Source organism: Lepus europaeus, chromosome 3, assembly GCF_033115175.1.
Source record: "Lepus europaeus isolate LE1 chromosome 3, mLepTim1.pri, whole genome shotgun sequence".
NCBI classification, from domain to species: Eukaryota; Metazoa; Chordata; class Mammalia; order Lagomorpha; family Leporidae; genus Lepus; species Lepus europaeus.
Window position 1 is genome coordinate 86,709,672 of NC_084829.1, and position 21,049 is coordinate 86,730,720.

General features: G+C 43.3%; 1 protein-coding gene across 1 annotated transcript in view; it reads right to left on the reverse strand.

Annotated features, from left to right (window-relative positions):
• The window catches only part of MDN1 (midasin AAA ATPase 1), a 177,356-nt gene that overhangs the window by 122,287 nt on the left and 34,020 nt on the right, over window positions 1–21,049 (reverse strand). Inside the window, exons 10-15 of the mRNA XM_062186507.1 lie at window positions 18,376–18,569; window positions 17,381–17,462; window positions 14,416–14,511; window positions 10,416–10,528; window positions 8,863–9,011; window positions 6,489–6,549 (exon numbers count right to left, since the gene is read on the reverse strand). Coding sequence (XP_062042491.1) covers window positions 6,489–6,549; window positions 8,863–9,011; window positions 10,416–10,528; window positions 14,416–14,511; window positions 17,381–17,462; window positions 18,376–18,569 — 695 coding nt within the window. The remainder of the gene's footprint in view (window positions 1–6,488; window positions 6,550–8,862; window positions 9,012–10,415; window positions 10,529–14,415; window positions 14,512–17,380; window positions 17,463–18,375; window positions 18,570–21,049) is intronic.

The following is a 21,049-nucleotide window of genomic DNA, read 5'->3' on the forward strand; positions in this document are numbered from 1 at the left end:
ACAATAAACAAACATCTGCTGTAAGATACCAAGTAGTGGTTTAAGTGCTACAAATACAAATAAAGCAGGATAACAGAAGTAGTAAGTGACAGAGGTACTGGTAGCATCAAAATCAGGAAAGGCTTTGTTGAAAAAGAGAACATTTAAAGGACATCCAAATCCAGCAAGAAAAGTCAGCTAGGTAGGTATCAGTGGTGGCAGAGATGCCACAAAGGCTAGCAAGCATCCAGGTCCAACATAGAGCAGGGCTAGATTTGAGCAGCACTGGTGAAGGAGAGAGATTTTGTTAAAGGATTGTTAGTGCCAGATTATAAAGGTCAAAATATAGCCTGTAGGTTTTATTCCAAATGGACTGAAGAGTCAGGGGAGGGATCTGAAGCAGAGAGCAGTTTTCTGATGATACTTTAAAAGGATGAGTATAGCTACTAAATAGAAAAAAACTGGAGGGAAGATAGGGGAAGAAGCAAAGGTAAAAGACCATTGTTTTGGATCTGGCAAAAGATGATGAACTAGATTTATATGGTAGGAGAACATCCAGCTTACAAGCTGTATGAGGCCTACAAAAAAATTTGATCTGGCCCTACCAAGGTAACCACAGGTGGGATTTAAAATTCAAAATAAATCGGGGGGCCAGCACTGTGGTGTAGCAGGTAAAACCGCTGTCTGCAGTGCCGGCATCCCATATAGGCGCCAGTTCAAGACCTGGCTGCTCCACCTCCCATCCAGCTCTCTGTTATGGCCTAGGAAAGCAGCAGAAGATGGCCCAATACCTTGGGCTCCTGCACCCACATGGGAAACCTGGAAGAAGCTCCTGGCTCTTGGCTTCGGATTGGCTCAGCTCCAGCCGTTGTGGCCATCTGAGGAGTGAACCAGCAGATGGAAGATTTCTCTAGCTGCCTCATCCTCTCTTTCTGTATAACTGTGACTTTCAAATAAATAAATAAATCTTTTAAAAAATAAATAAATAGATCGGAGCTGGTGCTGTGGCATAGCGGGTAAAGCCACCACCTGCAGTGCCGGCATCCCATATGGGCGCCAGTTTGAGACCCGGCTGCTTGACTTCCAATCCAGCTCTCTGCTGTGGCCTGGGAAAGCAGTACAGGATGGCTCAAGTCCATGGGCCCCTGCAACCATGTGGGAGACCCAGAGAAAGCTCCTGGCTCCTGGCTTTGGATTGGCTCAGCTCCAGCCATTGCATGGAAGACCTTGCTCTGTCTACCTTTGCCTCTCTGTAACTCTGCCTTTCAAATAATAAATCTATAAAAAAAATTCAATACATCTATAACAGGGTAATTTTTAAGCTGATAACTCTGTATGGCTTATAAATGATGTTATAAAATTCACATGACCCTTTGCAGAAAAAAATACTTCCTTCCCATAAACTATAATGACAAGGGTGGAAGTTTCCAAAAATTAAACAAAATATGCCTACTATTTAAATAAAATTGCAAGTCTTGAAGATAACAGCATAAATGGGACCCAAAGCTAACAGAGGCAGCTCAGTCCTAGACAAGAACAAAGACATTCAGGACAATACTACTTGGACTCAAATTCTAGATCTGCCATTAACGTGACCAGATAATCTCTCTGTACCACAGTCCTCTCATGTGTGAAATGGGAGTTTAACAATCCATGCCTCATGACTGCTAAGAAGGCCAAGTGAGTTAACACAAAAGGCTCAACACAGGGCAGAATATAATGAGTGGTACAAAGACTCATTGATATAATAAGGACTGTTATTATTTGGCTCTGTTGTCACTAGTAGAACTAGTAAGGGTCCAGCATTGTGTAGTGGCATGTAAAGCCACTGTCTGCAGTGCCAGTATCCCATATGGGCACCATTTCAAGTACCAGCTGCTCGACTTCCAATCCAGTTCTCTCTTTTAGCCTGGGAAAGTAGCAGAAGATGGTCCAAGTCCTTGGAGACCCAGAAGTAGTTCCTCGTTCCTGGCTTCAGATCAGTGCTTGCCCAGCCATCACAGCCACCTGGGGAGTTAACCAGTGGATGGAAGACCTCTCCCTCTGCCTCTGTCTCTCTAACTCTCTGCCTTTGAAATAAATAAATAAATCTTAAAAAATAAAACAAGATTTAATGAAAGAAGTGGTTTCATATTTCAAATTAGACAAGCCCTTCACAAGAAAAGTTTGCTCACTAAAAATTGGAACAGTGGTTAAGAGATAGTTAAGTCAAAAAATTTTTCAACTGATGAAATATACGCACATATTTCAGAGAAGAAAAAAAGATAAAATCAACTGCAAAACTAGGAACCAACATGAAACCTGGGCCAACTGAGGAAATAATATACATTATTACAGAGCAAAGTCAAAGTGTCATCTGCAGAAAAGGCTTCCCCAGAGCTCCTGAAATGCCAAGGGAGTACATGGGGATTCAAAACATGTGCCCCACAGAGAATTCACCTTCTCCATATTATGCACACTGGAACTACACATAAGAGCACACTAAGAAATGGCTAACATATGAAAACAACATAAAATAATGAGGATATGTGAAGAACATAAAGTCTTAAGAGACATAAAGCATGCTGAGAAAGTAAAATGATAAAGAAACACTATCTTGGGGGCTGGCTCTTTGGCGTAATGGGTAAAGCTGCGGCCCACAGCACTGGCATCCCAAATGGGCAAGAGTTCAACTCCTAGCTGCTCTGCTTCCAATCCAGCTCCCTGCTAATGCACCTGGGAAAGCAGCAGAAGATGGATCAAGTGTTTGGGCCCCCACTAGCAAGTGTGAGACCAGGAAGAAGCTCCTGGCTTCAGCCTTGCCCAGCCCTGGTCAGGGTTGCCATCTATGGAGTGAACCAACAGACAGAAGATCTCTCTTTCTCTCTCACACTTTCCAATAAATAAATAAATAAATCTTTAAAAAAAAAAAAAAAAAAGGTGGCCATCTGTAGTGATAGAAATAGTCTGATGGTCTCTTAATATCCTAACTCTAAATGTCCTTACCCATATAATAACTTTTCTTAAAAGATTTCTTTTTATTTATTTGAAAGACAGAGAGAGGTAGAGAGGCACAGAGGGAGGGAGTGAAAGAGGGAAGGAGATAAAGAGGGAGGGAGCGAGAGAGAGAGAGAGCAAAAGAGAGAGAGAGAGAGAGAGAGAGAGTCTTCCATGGGCTGGATCATGGCCAGAGTTGAGCCGATCCAAAGCCAGGAGCCAGGAGACTCGTCTGGGTCTCCCACACGAGTGTAGAGGCCCAAGGACTTGGGCCATCTTCTGCTGCTTTCCCAGGCATATTAGCAGGCAGCTGGATCAGAAGTCGAATGGCAGTGGCAGGGACTCAAATCAGCACCCATATGGGATGCTGGCACTATAGGCAGGGGCTTTAATCCAATGCACCATAGCGCAAGCCCCCATATAATAACTTTTTAAATCTTCAAACTAAAGGATTCTGATTTGCTATCCAAACTCATTAGGTACATAAACTTATTTTTAACAGGTTTGATAACGCACAAAATACAATTAACATAAATTACAAGGGGGCCAGCACTGTGGAATAGCTGGTAAAGCCACTGCCTGCAATACTGGCATCCCATATGGCGCCAGTTCAAGTCCCAGCAGCTCCACTTCTGATCCAGCTCTCTGCTGTGGCCTGGGAAAGCAGAAGATGGCCCAAGTCCTTGGCCCCTGCACTCACGTGGGAGACCAGGAAGAAGCACCTGGCTCCTGGCTTCGGATCAGCGAGATGCGCCGGCCGCAGCGGCCATTGGAGGGTGAACCAACGGCAAAAAGGAAGACCTTTCTCTCTGTCTCTCTCTCTCTCTCACTATCCACTCTGCCTGTCAAAAAAATAAAAAAAGATTTGATATATCACTTTCTAGTAATTCTAGAGTACAAAAAACAAAGCATATTTCCAACCATGCAAAAATTAAAAATTACTATGTAACATTGTTGTTGAATAACTAATTCTGACCTATTAATAATGAAAAATGAATATATTTGGTTCAACAAGTTGGCATCAAAAAAAATTCTTGTTAATCATATTTTTTCATTTGTGTTCTTACTTTCATTTTATTTGAAAGGCAGAGAGACAAAGAAAAATACCTACAACAACAGGGGCTGGCCTAGGCCAAAGCTAGGATCCTGGAACTCAGTCAAGGTCTCGCACATGTATGGCAGGGACCCAAATACTTGGGCCATGGATTATGCCTCACAATATACTCATTAGCAGAAATGTGGAACTGCAAGTGAAGCCCAGACTCAAACCCAGGCACTCTAATATAGGATGTAAGAAACCCAAGCAGCGGACTTATCTGCTGTGCCAAACACCCACAAGATTGTTAATCTCATTTTTATTCCAATCTTGTTGTGTTAGCGCTGCTGTGTACTCACTATTACTTAAAAGAATTTGCAGTCCTGATATAATGCTAAAAATCCTTTGGCAAAGAGATGGACCCAGTCAATCTTCAGTTAGCACAAGATTAATGCTGTTTGTATTACCATTAACTTTTGCCAAATACCTCAACGAATACGGAGATTGAACATCAATTAACTAAATCAAAATAAAATAAAAAGAAGATAGTAAGATCATCAGGGAAAAACAACTACTAAGGGTAGAATGAAGTAAGAGAGATAGGTTGCAGGTAATGGATTTTAAGACAGATTAGGGGGCCGGCGCCGTGGCTCAATAGGCTAATCCTCCACCTAGCAGTGGCGGCACACTGGGTTCTAGTCCCGGTCGGGGCGCCGGATTCTGTCCCAGTTGCCCCTCTTCCAGGCCAGCTCTCTGCTATGGCCCGGGAGTGCAGTGGAGGATGGCCCAAGTGCGTGGGCCCTGCACCCCAGGGGAGACCAGGAGAAGCACCTGGCTTCTGCCTTCAGATCAGCACGGTGTGCCGGCCACACCTCACTGGCTGCAGTGGCCATTGGAGGGTGAACCAAGGGCAAAGGAAAACCTTTCTCTCTGTCTCTCTCTCTCTCTCTCTCTCTCACTGTCCACTCTGCCTGTCCAAAAAAAAAAAAAAAGATAGATTAGGGGCCAGCGCTATGGCGTAATGTTAAGCCTCCACCTGCAGCATTAGCATTCCATATGGAGACCAGCTGAAGGTCTGGCTGCTCCACTGCCAATCCAGCTCACTGCTAATGGCCTGTTAAAGCAGTGCAGGATGGCTCAAGTGCTTTGGGAGACCCAGAAGAAGCTCCTGGTTCCTGGCCCCAGATCAACCCAGCTCCAGCTGTTACGGCCATTTAGGGAGTGAACCAGGGCATGGAAGACCTCCCTCTTTCTCTCTACCTCTTAAATAAATCTTAAAAAAAGACAAATACTAAAACTTTAATTAGTACATAACTAATGAAAAAAAAAGTCTAGGTGTAGAGCATAATAATAACAAATAAGAAATGGAAAAGCACAGAAAGGAACCTGCCAAAATAGAATCTTCTCAGAGCAAGAAAGGATCTCAGAAAAGGAGACAGTGTCCAAAAAAAAAAAGAAAAGAAAAAAACACTGCTACCACCAAACAACATAGTCCTGAAGGAAACAGAAAAAGAAAAAGCAAGAACTTTCTGGCAAAATCCCTACAGAGAATAAAGGAAAATAAATTCTACTATTTTATATATTTCAGGATTTTTTAAAGCAGTAGCTCAAAGTTCCCAGTACAGCTCAATATCAGATATGCCTATAGAGTTCACCACTTTTTCAGCCTTCAGCACAAACTAAAATTGTTCATGAAAATAATACCTTCAAAAATACTAAAAGGAGGCCATCACCATGGCATAGTGAGTAAAGCCACAGCCTGTGGTGCTGGCATCCCATATGGCCACGGGTTCAGGACCAAGCTCTTTCACTTCTAAAACAGCTCCCTGCTAATACGCCTGGAAAAGCAGCAGAAGATGGCCCAAGTGCTTGGGCCCCTGCATCAATGAGGGAGATCCGGAAGAAGCTTCTGGTTCCTAGATTCTGATCTGCCCAGCTCCAGCCATTGTGACCACTTGGGGAGTGAACCAGCAGATAGAAGATCCCACTCGGGCCCGGCGCTGTGGCATAGAACGTTAAACCTCCGCCTGCAGTGCCATCATCCCATATAGGGGGCTGGTTCTAGTGCCAGCTGCTTCTCTTCCAATCTGGCTCTCTGCTTCAGCATGGAAAAGCAGTGGAAGATGGTCCAAATGTTTGGGCCCCTGCAACCATGCGGGAGACCCGGAAGAAGCTCCTGACTCCTGGCTTTGGTTGAGCCCAGCCCCAGCAGTTGTGGCTATTTGGGGAGTGAAACAGAGGTTGGAAGATGTGTCTGTGTGTGTGTGTGTCTCTCTCTCTGCCTTTCAAATAAATAAATAAATCTTTAAAAAAAAAATGAATAGGAATATCTAAATACCCAAAAGATTCAAAAACTTCCCTGTTTGTTTGGGGAGAGGGGTACAAATTTTTGAACATTTTTCCAAGGCTAGTTTTGGGAATTACGAAAAAACAGTACTTTGTTACCTCAAGCAATAAACATAAAATAACAAGGAAAAAAGCACTAAACTACACTTACCCTCCAAGTAAGTCTGCAGTGTCACTTTGTTGATTCATATTGACAACCCTCAAATGGTGTCCTTTAAAATAGAAAGGGCCACAGTTACTGCAAACATTGAGAGACTGGCAATTTCCAGTGTGCTCCTTAAGGGTGTGGGGACACAGCACAGAGCAAATTTTTGAAGCATTTCTTCTGATCCTCTCATTTCACTGTCAGGAAGGTTAAATATTCATGTGTTTCACATGACCCAGAGATCTACACACATAAAAGAAGATTCACTATGGCATTATTGCATGAGCATTAGGAAACAGAAAACAAGAAAAACATCTATCAGCAAGTCAACACTTGGAAATTCGGAGTAAATAGCCACAGTGTTTAAAATTATTCAGTTGTTAAAAGGAATGAGGCATTCTGGTAGAGGTGTCTAATTTGCAATGTATGGAAAATATAACCCAGAGGATGGTACTGTGGTGCAGCAGGTAAAGATGTTGCCGGCAGTGCCAGCATCCCATATGGATGCCGATTCAAGTCCTGACTGCTCTACTTCCAATCTAGCCCTCTGCCACGATCTGGGAAAACAGTAGAAGATGGCCCAAGTCCTTGGGCCCCTGAACCTGTGCAGGAGGCCCAGAACAAGCTCCTGGTTCCTGATTGGCCCAGCTCTGGCTGCTGCAGCCTTTTGAGGAGTGAGCCAGCGGATAGAAGACCTCTCTCTCTCTCTGTAACTCTTACAAATGAAAATAGAGGCGGATGATGTGGTGTAGCAGGTAAAGTTGCCAGCTGCAGTGCTGGCATCCCATATGGGCACTGGTTCAAGTCCTGGCTGCTCCACTTCCAATCCAGCTCTCTGCTATAGCCTGCAAAAGCAGCAGGAGCTGGCCCAGGTCCTTGGGCCCCTGCACCTGTGTTGAAGATCCAGAAGAAGCTCCTGGCTCCTGGCTCCAGATCTGTGCAGCTCCAGCAATTGCAGCCATCTGGAGAGTGAACCAACAGATGGAAGACCTCTCTCTCTCTCAGCCTCTCTGTAACTCTGCCTTTCAAATAAATAAATCTTAAAAAATAAATATTTAAAAAATTATTAAATGATAGACTTTCTAAAAAATATATAATCCCATTTGGAAACAAAATAAAACCTATATACACACAAGGGATCTTCACAAGGTTAATGGGAAATATATATAATGAAAAAACTACACATGATTTCATTTTTTTCACCAAAATAAATATCGTTTAAATTCCATTTTCTCACAAACTTTCTGAAGCTCCATCCTATGTATTCAGTGTACAGATGAGAAATGAAATATAAAATGTATTAATTATTGTTAACGATAATTATTTCCAAGGAAAAAGGTCATACATAAAATGGTAATGCTTCTTAAACCCTGGATTCTTTGGATTTAATTTTTAAAAACAGTGAGTTTGATCAACACTCTGGCCTCAGAATCAGCCCTCAAGGCATTCAGATCTGGCTGAAGAGCCCATGAGAGTATAGCAGGCATGGAAAGCCAAGATATCATGGAAAAAAAAAAAAAAAAAAAGACCTAAATGAATGATCTCTGTGAGTGAGATCCCAGTGGAAAGAACGGGGCCATCAAAGAAGGAGGTACCCTTCTCCGAGGGGAGGAGAGAACCTCCACTTTGACTATGACCCTAGCGGAATAAGATCAAAGTCAGCAAACTCCAAAGGCTTCCATAGCCCTGGCAACTCATGACTAGAGCCTAGGGAGATTACTGACGCCATGAACAGGAGTGTCAAATTGTTAAGTCAGCAACAGGAGTCACTGTGTACTTACACCCCATGTGGGATCTGTCCCTAATGTGTCATCTAAAGCCAAGTGATGCTATGACTGGTACTGAAACAGTATTTTTATACTTTGCGTTTCTGTGTGGGCACAGACTGATGAGGTCTTTTCTAATTATATACTGAAGTGATCTTCTGTATATAAAGAGAATTGGAAATGAAAAAAAAAAAAAAAAAACCAACCTGGTGTTAAAATGGAAATGGCATAGAAAATTAATTAATTTGAAAAAAAATTTATGTAGGATCTCTGTCTTTAATGTGCTGTACATTGCTATTTAATGCTATAATTAGTAATCCAATGGTAGTTTTTTCACTTGATGTTGCTATATGGGCAAAATGTTGAAATCTTTACCTAATATATACTAAACTGATCTTCTGTATACAAAGAGAATTGAAAATGAATCTTTACATGAATGGAAGGGGAAAGGGAGCGGGAAAGGGGAGGGAGGGTTGCGGGCGGGAGGGAAGCTATGGGAGGGGGGAAGCCATTGTAACCCATAAGCTATACTTTGGAAATTTATATTCATTAAATAAAAGTTTAATAAAAAAAAAAAAAAAAACAGTGAGTTTGAAATGTCTGGGGGCAGTTACCTGTAATGTGAGCCAAGTACTGAACAGCTGAGGTCTTGCCAGTCCCAGTCTCTCCCACCAACAACACAGGCTCTCCTTTGCTGACACACACTGCAAGCTGCTCAATGAGAACACACGATGCTCGGGTCGCAGCAAATGTAAGCCTCTCCCTGGAAAGGGAAAAGAAACTTAAAAACCAGATTTTCCAGATTCAACAAGCAAGAAGTACAAAACAGCCCAGAGTAATTGTCTTCATGCTAGAACACAGATTCTTAAAATTAAACGGCATAGGGACTGGTGCCATGGTGTAGTAGGTAAAGCTGCCGCCTGTAGTGTCAGCATCCCACAAGGGCGACAGTTTGAGTCCAGTTGCTCCACTTCTGAGCCAGCTCCCTGGTAATGCACCTGAGAAAGCAGTGGAAGATGGCCCAAGTCCTTGAGCCCCTGCACCCACATGAGAGACCCAGATGAAGCTCCTCATTTGGATTGGACCAACTCTGGCCGTTGCGGCCATTTGGGAAGTGAACCAGCAAATGGAAAAATCTCTGTCTCTCCCTCTCTCTAATCTTTAAAAAATATTTAATTGATAAAAAAGGCAAAGTTACGGCAAAGCAGAGGCAAAGGGGTGTGTGTGTGTGTGTGTGTGTGTCTTCCATTCACTGGGTCATTCCCAAATGACCAAATTAGTCGGAGCTAATTCAATCCGAAGCCAGGAGCCAGGAGCTTCTTCCAGGTCTCCCATGCCAGTGCAGTGGTCCAAGCACTTGAGCCATTTTCCACTGCTTTCCCAAGCCATAGCAGAGAGCTGGATCAGAAATGGAGCAGCTGGATTTGAACTGGTACCCTTATGGGATGTTGACACTGCAAAAACAGCTTTACCTGCTACATCACAGAACCAGGCCCGATAAATAAATCGTGGAAAAAAAAATTGGACGCTGTCTTAGGAGAGAGAGCTGCATACAGAAACAAACAAGGCAGAAAGTTAGTTGATAACCAAGATTATCATGATATAGTTAGAAGCCAAGGAGCACCACAGCCTCTGGGAGCTGGGAGCCTCGAGAAACCAGCCAGAGCCTAGAAAGCATTTTTCTCTAGAACTCTCATAGATTTCTCCAGGACTGTGAGAAAATAATGTGTGTTGCTTAAAGCTAACAGTTTATGATCATGTGTTCTGGCAGCCCTAATTCACCAAGATACTAGTTTATGAGATAATTATAACCACTCCATGAAAAAGCAAATGCAAAGAAACTTAGCATATCAGCCATACAGTATTAAATAAACATTATCTAGATCTCAGAATTAACAGACTTGGCCTCACTTCCCACAAAAGCTTGCTTCACTAAATACATGACAGTGAATAAAAACATCAATGCATCCTTGCTAGGCCTAAGTCACTAACGGTCTTCATTGCCTCCTTCACCCATTAACATTTAGTTTCAAAGAACGTACCTGCAGAAAACACTGCCTCTTACTATGCAACACACAGACAGAAAGATGATAGTTCAGTCATGCTTTGCTCAAAGACAAAAGGCTGGGCTGGACCTTCCAGCGTGCACATTTGCTTAGAACCTTACCTCTGTAGATGAACAGCCTCACTTCGTTTCCGTAGAAGCTGTACTCGACCCACTTGCACATCTAGCTCATTGATCACAATTTCTGGTTTATAAAGCTGACAGAAGAATTCAGCCTATGGGAAGGAAAGATTTTACGTCAGCAAAAATCTGCATATTCCTCACTGTGCCCCTCTCCTTAGCCCTATACAAAGAAGCACTAGCTCTGCCAAGATAGGCAAAACAACCTCAGCATTTTGTTTTGCTTTTATTTGAGAAACAGAGACATTCAGAAGTAAAAAGAGATCTTCCCTCTGCTGATTCACTCCCCAAAATATACACAATAGCTGGGCTTGTGCTGGGCTGAATCCAATAACCTGGAATGCAATCCATGTCTCCCACAAGGTGATAGGGACAAGAACTTAATCCATTACCGCTGCCTCCCAGGCTGTGTATTAGTAGGAAGCTGGAATCAGAAGCAGAGTTGGCGGCCGGCGCTGCAGCTCACTTGGCTAATCCTCCGCCTATGGCGCAGGCACCCCCGGTTCTATTCCCGGTCGGGGCGCCGGATTCTGTCCCGGTTGCCCCTCTTCCAGGCCAGCTCTCTGCCGTGGCCCAGGAAGGCAGTGGAGGATGGCCCAAGTGCTTGGGCCCTGCACCCGCACGGGAGACCAGGAGGAGGCACCTGGCTCCTGGGTTCAGATCAGCGCAGCGCACTGGCCATAGTGGCCACTTTGGGGGGTAAACCAATGGAAAAAGGAAAATCTTTATCTCTGTCTCTCTCTCTCTCACTAACTCTGCCTGTCCAAAAAAAAAAAAAAGCAGAGTTGGTACTCAAATGTAGGTATGCTGATACAGGATGCAGAATTCCCACGTGGTGTCTTAACTGCTCTACCACTCAACCAGGTATGTTAGTTTTGTTGTGTTTTTTTTTTTTCTTTTTTTTTTAGATTAATTTTATTAATTTGAAAGACAGAGAGGGGTCTTCCATCCGCTGGTTCACTCCCCAAACAGACACAACAGCCGAAGCTGAGCCGATCCGAAGTCAGGAGTCATGAGCTTCTTCCAGGTCTCCCAAGTGGGTGGAGGGGCCCAAGGACTTGGGCCATCTTCTACTGCTTTCCCAGGCCATGGCAGAGAGCTAGATTGGAAGTGGAGCAGCCGCAATTCTAATAGGCACCCATATGGGATGCCGGCACTGCAAGCAGCAGCCTTACCCAGTACGCCACAGCGCCAGCCCCCTTTATCTAATCTAAAGGGAACAGACTGACATACCCAAATAGAGTGAGGCTCTACTTCCAACAGGTAAGAACTCCAAAGTAATTTTTCTTTTTTCTTTCTTAAAGATTAATTTTATCCATTTGAAAGAGTTACAGGGAAAAGTAGAGACAGAGAGAGGTCTTCCATTCTCTGGTTCATTCCCCAAATGGCAGCAATAGCCAGAGCCAAGCTGATCTGAAGCCAGGAGTCAGGAACATCTTCTGGGTCTCCCACATGGGTGCAGGGGCCCAAGGACTTGGTCCATCCTCTGCTGCTTTCCCACACCATAGCAGAGAGCAGGATCGGAAGTGGAATAGCCAGGACGTGAACCAGTGCCCATATGTGCTGCAGGTTGGGGCCTTAACCCACTATGCCACAGTGCAGGCCTCCAAAATTATTTAACTATGCTTCAGTCTGCTTTAAATTTCTAACATAATGCAAGAAACAATACTCTATGGCCGGCACCGCGGCTCAATAATCCTCAATAATAATCCTCAATAATCCTCCGCCTTGCGGTGCCGGCACACCAGGTTCTAGTCCCGGTCGGGGCACCGATCCTATCCCGGTTGCCCCTCTTCCAGGCCAGCTCTCTGCTGTGGCCCGGGAGTGCAGTGGAGGATGGCCCAAGTGCTTGGGCCCTGCACCCCATGGGAGACCAGGAGAAGCACCTGACTCCTGCCATCGGACCGGCGCGGTGTGCCGGCCGCAGCGCGCCTACCGCGGCGGCCATTGGAAGGTGAACCAACGGCAAAGGAAGACCTTTCTCTCTATCTCTCTCTCTCTCACTGTCCACTCTGCCTGTCAAAAAAAAAAAAAAAAACAATACTCTATCTTACAGTCAAAACAGACAGAGGAGCTGTGACAGACATCCCTGTGTGTCTACCAAACAGCCTTCTGCTCTTTTCTTGGTCACTAATCCAAAGAAGCCAGACTTTGGGTTCAGGGCAGGCATATAAAGGGCAAAATGCGCTACGAAGGTATGCCCCTCCTCAACAGAGGCGATACATATTCATCAGTTGAATCCAATCAAAGTGGTTTCATTCCTCTAGCCTATTATGATTAATACAGCTATTAAGTCCCTTTAAGAGAGACATTCTATTACTTGCAATTCAAACAATCCTTACAATTTCAGAAGCCTACAAAATGCCTATGCTACTGGATTTCTTGATAAATGGTTTTTAGAATCATAATTCCTGTAAAAACACCAGATATCCATCTCAAGATGAGACCTACATATTTCTCTACCAGCAGCGCTACCAAACCAACTGCTACAAAGCCCTCTTCTGACTTTGGCAACGGGTTAATCCACAGCTTCCAAATCCTACACCAGAGTGCTGGTTCAAGTTCTGGCTGCTTTGCTTCCAATCCAGCTGCCTGCTAATGTACATGGAAAGGCAATGGAAGATGCTTCAAGTGCTTGGGTCCCTGCCACCCATGCAGGAGACACCAAGATGGAGTTCCTAGCTCTTGGCTTCAACATGGCTCAGGCCTGGCTACTGCAGCCATTTGGGAGTGAACCAGTAAATGGAATCTTGCTTGCTCACTCACTCTTTCTGTCTTTCCCTCTAACACTTTGCCTTTCAAATAAAAAAATACATTTTAAAAAGAAAAAAGTCCTTTTGTCCAAATATGCACACTTTTATTAAAAACAAGAATGGAAACATATTAATAATGTCAGCAATTAACTAAGTAGTCTAAACAGTGTGTGTGCAGGTATTCATTGATATTATCCCTTTTTAAATGATCATTTAAAGCATTTTTAAAGCTGTTTCATTTATTTATTTGAAAAGTAAAGTGACAGAAAAAGAAGGAGAGGTAGAGAGAAGACAGAGAGAGCTCAATCTTTCAACTGCTGGTTCACTCCCCAGATGTCTGAAACAGCCAGAATAGAGCAAGCCAGGCCAAAGCCACGAGCCAGAAACTCCATTCAGGTCTCTCATGTGGTGGCAAGAACCCAAGTACTTGGGTAATCTTATCCACTGCCTTCCTAGCACATTATCAGAAAGCTGGATAGGAAGTGGACTAGCTAGGATTTGAACTAGCATCATGAACGCATGATGCAGGTGTACCATGTAGCAGCTTAACCTGCTGCATTGCAATGCCTGCCCCCATTCCTTTTTTAATGTTTATTTATAAACAGAAGAGAGAGAAAGATCTTCCATCTGCTGATTCACTCCCTAGATGCCCATAATAACCAGGGTTGCAGCAGGACAAAGCCAGGAGCCCTAAACCCCATCTGGGTCTCCCACGTAGGTAGCAGGGTTCAAGCATGCAAGCCATCATTTGCTATCTCCTACAATGCACTAGCAGCAAACTAGGACCAGGGCAGAGTAGCTGGCACTTGAACAAACACTAATAAGGAATGCAGATGTCCAAAGAGGTGGGTTCATCTGCTGCAGTACAACACCTGCCCAGTACTAACTAGTCTTTTCAATGTTCTTGAGGTTTGAAAAGTATTAGTAAAATAAGAGGAAAAACATATGTATACTACAGATGCAGTTTTAGTCCTTAGTCTATAATGTAAAGAGTAAATGCTAATTGGAACACCATTGAATGCGATAGGGCACATCACTGTAAAATGTGGAACTGTAAAAATGTGGAACACATGCTGAATCTAGAGGATATTGCAAATTTTATTTCCTTGACAGACAGCTATTCACATTTATGGGAATCAACACTGCAAAAGTTTTTTAAGGTATGGAGCAGACGCAGTAAAAGCTAAATATCTCAGCTTCCTTTCAATAGTAAATGCAGCACTACTTACCTTTTTCTTAGAAATATTCAATTTGCTTCCGATAATTTCTGCCATTTTCAGTTTGTTTGAATGCTCAGAAAGCATTGCTGTGAAACAGTCCAGAGCCTATTAAAATAAACAAGGTAAATGCCAAATGGATTTTAAAATAATACATTAATCACAAAGTTATCACTATCCTGTCCGCAGAAGGAACATAAAATCCAGCAGAAACATTTATGCATGACTGAAGGGAGTACAAATGAAAAATCAACCCTTAACGCAGGACTTTATCCCAATGGAGAGACAAAAATGCCAGCAACCAAGAAGAATTTACTATTGAGTTACAGAGAAGGAGAGGCAGAGGTAGAGAGGCAGAGAGAGAAGGATCTTCCATCCACTGGTTCTCTCTCCAAATGGCCTCAACAGCCATGGTTGGGCCAGGCCAAAGCTAGGGGCCAGGAGCTTCAGGTCTCCTAAGTGGATTCAGAGGTCACAGCAACTGGGTCATAAGCAGAGCTGGATCGGAAGAAGAATAGCCAGTACTAGAACTGGCACCTGTATGGAATGCCAGTGCTGCAAGCAGAGGCTTAGCCTACTATGCTGGCCCCCAAGGAATGTTATCTCATTATCTGTTTTAACATATTTTCCCACTTTCAACAATACTTACTATATATTATATGTATATATGTATTAATATTTGTACATGAACGTTCATAGCAATATTATTCATAATAGCCAAATGTCCACAAAGAAACAAAAATCATGTGGTGTAACAGCATAATGAAGTATCATTTAGCCTTAAAATGAAGGGTGCACTGATTGACACTACAATATGGGTTAACCATGAAAATATGCTGAGTGAAGCAGAGAGATACAAGAGGCTACATGCTGGGACCTGCGCATTGGCTTAGAGGGTAAAGCTGCTGCCTACAGTGCCAAAATCCCATATGGGCGCCAGTTCAAGTCACAGCTGCTCCACTTCTGATCTAGCTCTCTGCTATGGCCTGGGAAAGCAGTAGAAAATGGCCCAAGTCCTTGGGCCCCTGCACCTTCATGGGAGACCTGGAGTAAGTGCCAGCAGCCCACATGGGCACCAGTTTGAGTCCCGGCCACTCCACTTCCAATCCAGCTTCAAAGATGGCCCAAGTCTTTGGGCCACTGCGCCCGCACGGGAGACCTGGAATAAGCTCCTTGCTCCTGGCTTTGGATTAGTACAGCTCCAGCAGCTGCAGCCATCTGGGGAGTGAACCATCAGATGGAAGACCTCTGTCTCCTCTCTGCAACTCTGCCTTTCAAACAAATAAATAAATATTAAAATAAACAAACATGAAGCACACACTTTAAAAAAGTGAATTTAACAGTATGTAGAGTTTATCTCAATAAAGCATTTTAAAACAGTGAATAAAGATAAGAACCATACCAATGCCTCAACTTTATCAGAAAAGTATAAGGTATTTTGAGAAAGATGAGCAATGTATGAGACTGAGAAGGAGAGCTGACTACAGAATGGAGGAGAGAAATAAAGACGGCCATACAGCCTTTCAGGGTGCAGCTAAGTGAAGGTGTGAACTCCAAATGAGCTTGCTTTTTACTGGAGGTCTCTGACTAAACACAAAGAGATGCCACAAACCAAACCGGGTCACTATACTCTCCTCAATCCGAGCTGACAGAAACCAGAGCACGTTGAAAACCCAAAAATGTCAATGTTTTGACTCACAGATGTTAGGCAATAGTACCTTAGGCAGGAATAAATCTCTTTTGTTCCTAATGAATGTGGCCGAGGTATAATTCAGTATTCCCTCACACAAAACACATTTTCCCTCCAAGGTTATGCTTTTTGTTTTTGCTTTGTTTTTAAAGATTTATTTATTCATTTGAAAGGTAGAATTAGAGAGGCAGAGGCAGAGAGAGACAGAGAGAAAGAGAGACAGAGAGGTCTTCCGTCCACTGGTTCATTCCCCAGAGGATCACAACAGCCACGGCTGCACCGATCCAAAGCCAGGAGCCAGGAGCCAGGAGCCTCCTCCGGGTCTCCCATGTGGGTGCAGGGGCCCAAGGACTTGGGCCATCTTCTACTGCTTTCCCATGCCATAGCAGGGAGCTGGATCGGAAGTGGAGCAGCCGGGACTCAAACCAGCACCCATACAGGATGTGGTCACTGAAGACTACAGCCTTACTCACTACGCAACAGCACTGGCCCCCAAGGTTATGCTTTGTAACTAGCACTCATTTCTCTGGATTAAAGATAAAAGCCCAAGTGAGACAAAGTCAGAGGAATCCCACAATTACAACTTTACTAACCAAACTAAGACAAACATAAGCCTACATGCTACACAACTCAGAAACACTTTATTATTTCATAACTTTGCTGTAGTGTTACCTGGGAGCTTTTCATTTCATTTTACCTTCATTTTTAATACCTGTTATACCCTGATCTCAAACTATAGTTCTCCTGAAATTAATAATAATTTATGTTAAAAACCACAAAAGTTTTATCATACTCCATCAGTTTTAAGGCAATGTAAGTTCACTTTAACCAGTTAAGGATAATAAACCATACTAGACAAAAGAAAAAATCTAACTATCAAGAGACAGAAACCAACAGTCTTATAGAACAAGGAGATAACAGGCAGAAAAACTGTATTTCTTTTTTTTTTTTTTTGGACAGGCAGTGTTAGACAGTGAGAGAGAGACAGACAGAGAGAAAGGTCTTCCTTCTGTTGGTTCACCACTCAAATGGCTGCTACGGCCAGCCACTGTGCCGATCCGAAGCCAGGAGCCAGGTGCTCCCTCCTGGTCTCCCATGTGGGTGCAGGGCCCAAGCACCTGGGCCATCCTCCACTGCACTCCCGGGCTACAGCAGAGAGCTGGACTGGAAGAGGAGCAACCGGAACAGAACCGGTGCCCCAACCGGGACTAGAACATGGGGTGCCGGTGCCACAGGCGGAGGATTAATCTAGTGAGCCACAGCTCCGGCCGAAAGAGTGTATCTTACCTCTTGAAAAATATTTAATGATGCTGAAGATGATGAACTGTCAAAGCTATGGGCAATTCTATTACACCAATTTAGTAGATCCCTAAAAAAAAAAATAAAGGTTAAGAAATATAAGATCTTACTTAGGTCAAAGACTATTTGCCTCCCTGGCATGTACAGCAACTGTATATCTCTTTCTTCTGGCAATGTGAAGATAAAAAATGTTAGAGAAGCTAAGTGGGGTTCCTTCCCGCTCCTTACTCCTATCAGGAAATGATCTACCACTCACTTCCCTCCATCCATGCCAGACAAAGTAGCAGCAAAGAGGGAAGCAACTAACTCAGATCAAAATGCAGGGAGCAGCCCACTCATTCTCTCTTGTCAAAGGGCAAGCCAATCATTGAGAACTGAGAGCAAAGGCACAGAACTTTAGAGCAAAAGCCAAGAAGGCTTATTTAAGACTCCGTACGTCACAGCCAGCATGGTGAGGCAGCGGGTTAAGTTACTGCCTATGACATCAGCACCCCATACGAGCACGTGTTTGAGTGCTGGCTGCTCCATTTCCAATCCAGCTCCCTGCTAATGCTCCTCGGAAGGCAGCAAATGATGGCCCAGTATCGAGGCCCGTGCCGTCCATGAGGAAGACCTCAGTGGAGTTCCTAGATCCTGCTTTGGCCTGGGGCCACTGCAGCCTTTTGGGAAATGAAGTAGTAGATGGAAGATAGCTTCCAATCAATCAATCAATCAATCTCTCTTACTCTGCCTTTCAAATAAATAAAAAGACGCCATATGTCAGGAAAGGACATCTACTGAATGAATTACATTAATAAATACTCGTGTTTATTTTTAAAGCTAAAAATAATATTTCCTTTACCAAGTTTTCCCGATAAGTAAAAAGGAATCTAACACCATAAAGAAACTCAGAAGTTTAATTCCCAAATCTGACCTCTCAAACCAATAGTTTCTAGCTGCAGTTTTTAAAATATCAACTCAAAAAAGTAATTATAGCTCAGTACCTGAGAGACAATTCTCTTCCCTCAAGGACTGGCCTTGTGTTTCCTCTTGGGGCTTCTGAAACTTCCTCAGATGCCTGATCACATCCTAGAGCACTGTCATTCCGAGAGGGATGTTTCTCTCCAGTAAGCTGAAGATAAATGTCAAGCAGGTGACCAGTTACTGCTGCAAGGCTGGGATATCCACTCTGTAGAACCTGAAAGAGAACAAAGAAAGCTAAGAAAATCTAGCAGCCAGTCCAGTGAATTTTAAAAGCACATGGGCCTGCGCATGGCTCACTTGGCTAATCCTCCGCCTACGGCGCCGGCACCCCGGGTTCTAGTCCTGGTTGGGACGCTGGGTACTAGTCCCGCTTGCTCCTATTCCAGTCCAGCTCTCTGCTGTGGCCCGGGAGGGCAGTGGAGGATAGCCCAGGTGCTTGGGTCCCTGCTCCTGCATGGGAGACCGGGAGGAAGTACCCGGCTCCTGGCTTCAGATCAGCGCAGCACCGGCCGTGGCGGCCATTAGGGGAGTGAACCAACGGAAAGAAGACCTTTCTCTCTGTCTCTCTCTCACTGTCTATAACTCTCTCTCTCTGTCCCCTGCCTGTCAAAAAATAAAATAAAATAAAATAAAAACATATATTTAAAAAAAAATACATATAAACTGCTATTGATGCTACCTGACCAAAAAATGAGTTTCTTTATGAAATTAGTCAACTTTACCAAGTTTAAGAACTTGCACTCTGGGACAGGCACTAGCTGCAGCAGTTAAGTTGCTGCTTGGAAGACCTGTATCCCATACAGGAGTGCCTGTTTTGGGTCTTGGCTCCTCCCTTCCTGATCCAGGTTCCTGGAACTGCACCCTGGGAGGCAGCAGGTGACATCTCAAGTACCTGGATCCCTGTCACCTACATGGGAGACCCAGATGGTATACCAGTCTCCTGGTTTTTGCCTAGCTCTGACCCAGCTATTGGTGGATATTTGGGAAGTGAACCAATTGAAAAATGAAAACAGAAATTGTTTTTTAAAGTTCACACTAACCCACCCACCCCACCTCATTCAACTGCCTTAACTTTATTCACTACCCAAAACTCAATGATCAAGGCCAGCTTTGTGACAAAGTGCTGCCAACTGGAATGTATTGGAGCACTGGTTCAAGACTCAGCTATTCCACTTCTGATCCTGCTCCTGCTAACAGGTCTGAGAGAGCCGCGGACGCCGGCCTAAATCCTTAGGCCCCTGCACTTATATAGAAAAACCAGATGGAGCTACTGGCTACTGGCTCAGACTAGCCCAGCCTTAGCTGTTGTGGCTATGTGCAGAGAGAACCAGTGGTTGGAAGATCTTTCTCTCTCTCTCTCTCTCTGTCTCTCTCTCTGTATGTATGTATATATGTATGTATTTGTCACTCTTGAAAACAAATAAATATTTTAAAAAATGAAAACAAAAGCTTGGTTATCTGTAAATATCATCATCTATAATAAAGCTCAGCACAGTAAAAGTCAGATGGTAAAAGGGCCTCCAAGAAGTCAACATTAAGTTCCAAGGCCAAAGAATCTGCTAAAGAATTACTGGGGTGGATACAGTGGTACAGTGGATTAAACTGCTACTTAGGACATCTTTATTACATATTGGAGGGCCAGTCCAAGTCCCGGCTACTCCACTTCCAATTTACCTTTCTGTTATTGCATCCCGGGAGGCAGTATGATGGCTCAAGCACTTGGGCCTCTGTCACCCACACAGGAAACCCAGATAGAATTCTGAGTCCCTGGTTTCAGCCTGGCTATGTCGGAACTTGAGGAACCATAAAACAGATCTCTCTCTCTCTCCGTGTGTGTGTGTGTGTGTATAACTATGTTTTTCAAGTACATGAAAATAATAAATTTTGTTTTATACAAAAAGAACCTTTAAGTACTATTTATTCTTACTTCAAATACAAGGTTCACCATGTAATTTCTGTCAAAATCCAATCAGAAGTTAAAAGGAATAGAAAAAACAATTTTTTAAGCAGACCACAATGAACAAAGCTATGTTAAATCCCGGGAGAAAAAAAGGTTATTTTTAAAAAGCAAACAAAAAGTAGACAAGAGAATCAGATTCAAAGATGTAGTCCTAGTCATTTAAGAGCCATTGATAATTAACTATAGCACAACACAATACTTGGTATTCTAGGTACTGGTTCCAAGGCTTTTTGATTGGATATATTCTGTCAAGTCTGTTTGAGAAGGCAGAGAATTATAAACATATCAGGTATTTTCCCCAGCCAATTATTTCAAATTAGCTTAATAAAGGGAATTCAATTTATACACGTGATAACTACATATTATATAGACACTATATATGTGATCACATATTTACAAAAGTAAAAGATTTAAAACCTTGATAGTATCATCTCAATGGTAGAACTTAAAGATTTTATTTCTTCATACTTTTTTACTAGAGACTGTCACAACGAATTTTTTAATCACAAATATTTCTGATACAGTAAAAATGACACAGGAGAAGAGAATAAAATACACAAATTCAGAGGACTCAAAGATGGAGGAATACAGAGGGAGCTTACTGCTCTAGCCTAGGGGAAGACAGTTTAAAAAAAAAAAAAAAAGCGGGGAGAGTACAATCTAAGGGAAGAGTCAGAAAGAAAACTGCAGAAGAAACTTCACGCAAATTAGAAGGACACTGTGGACCTATATGG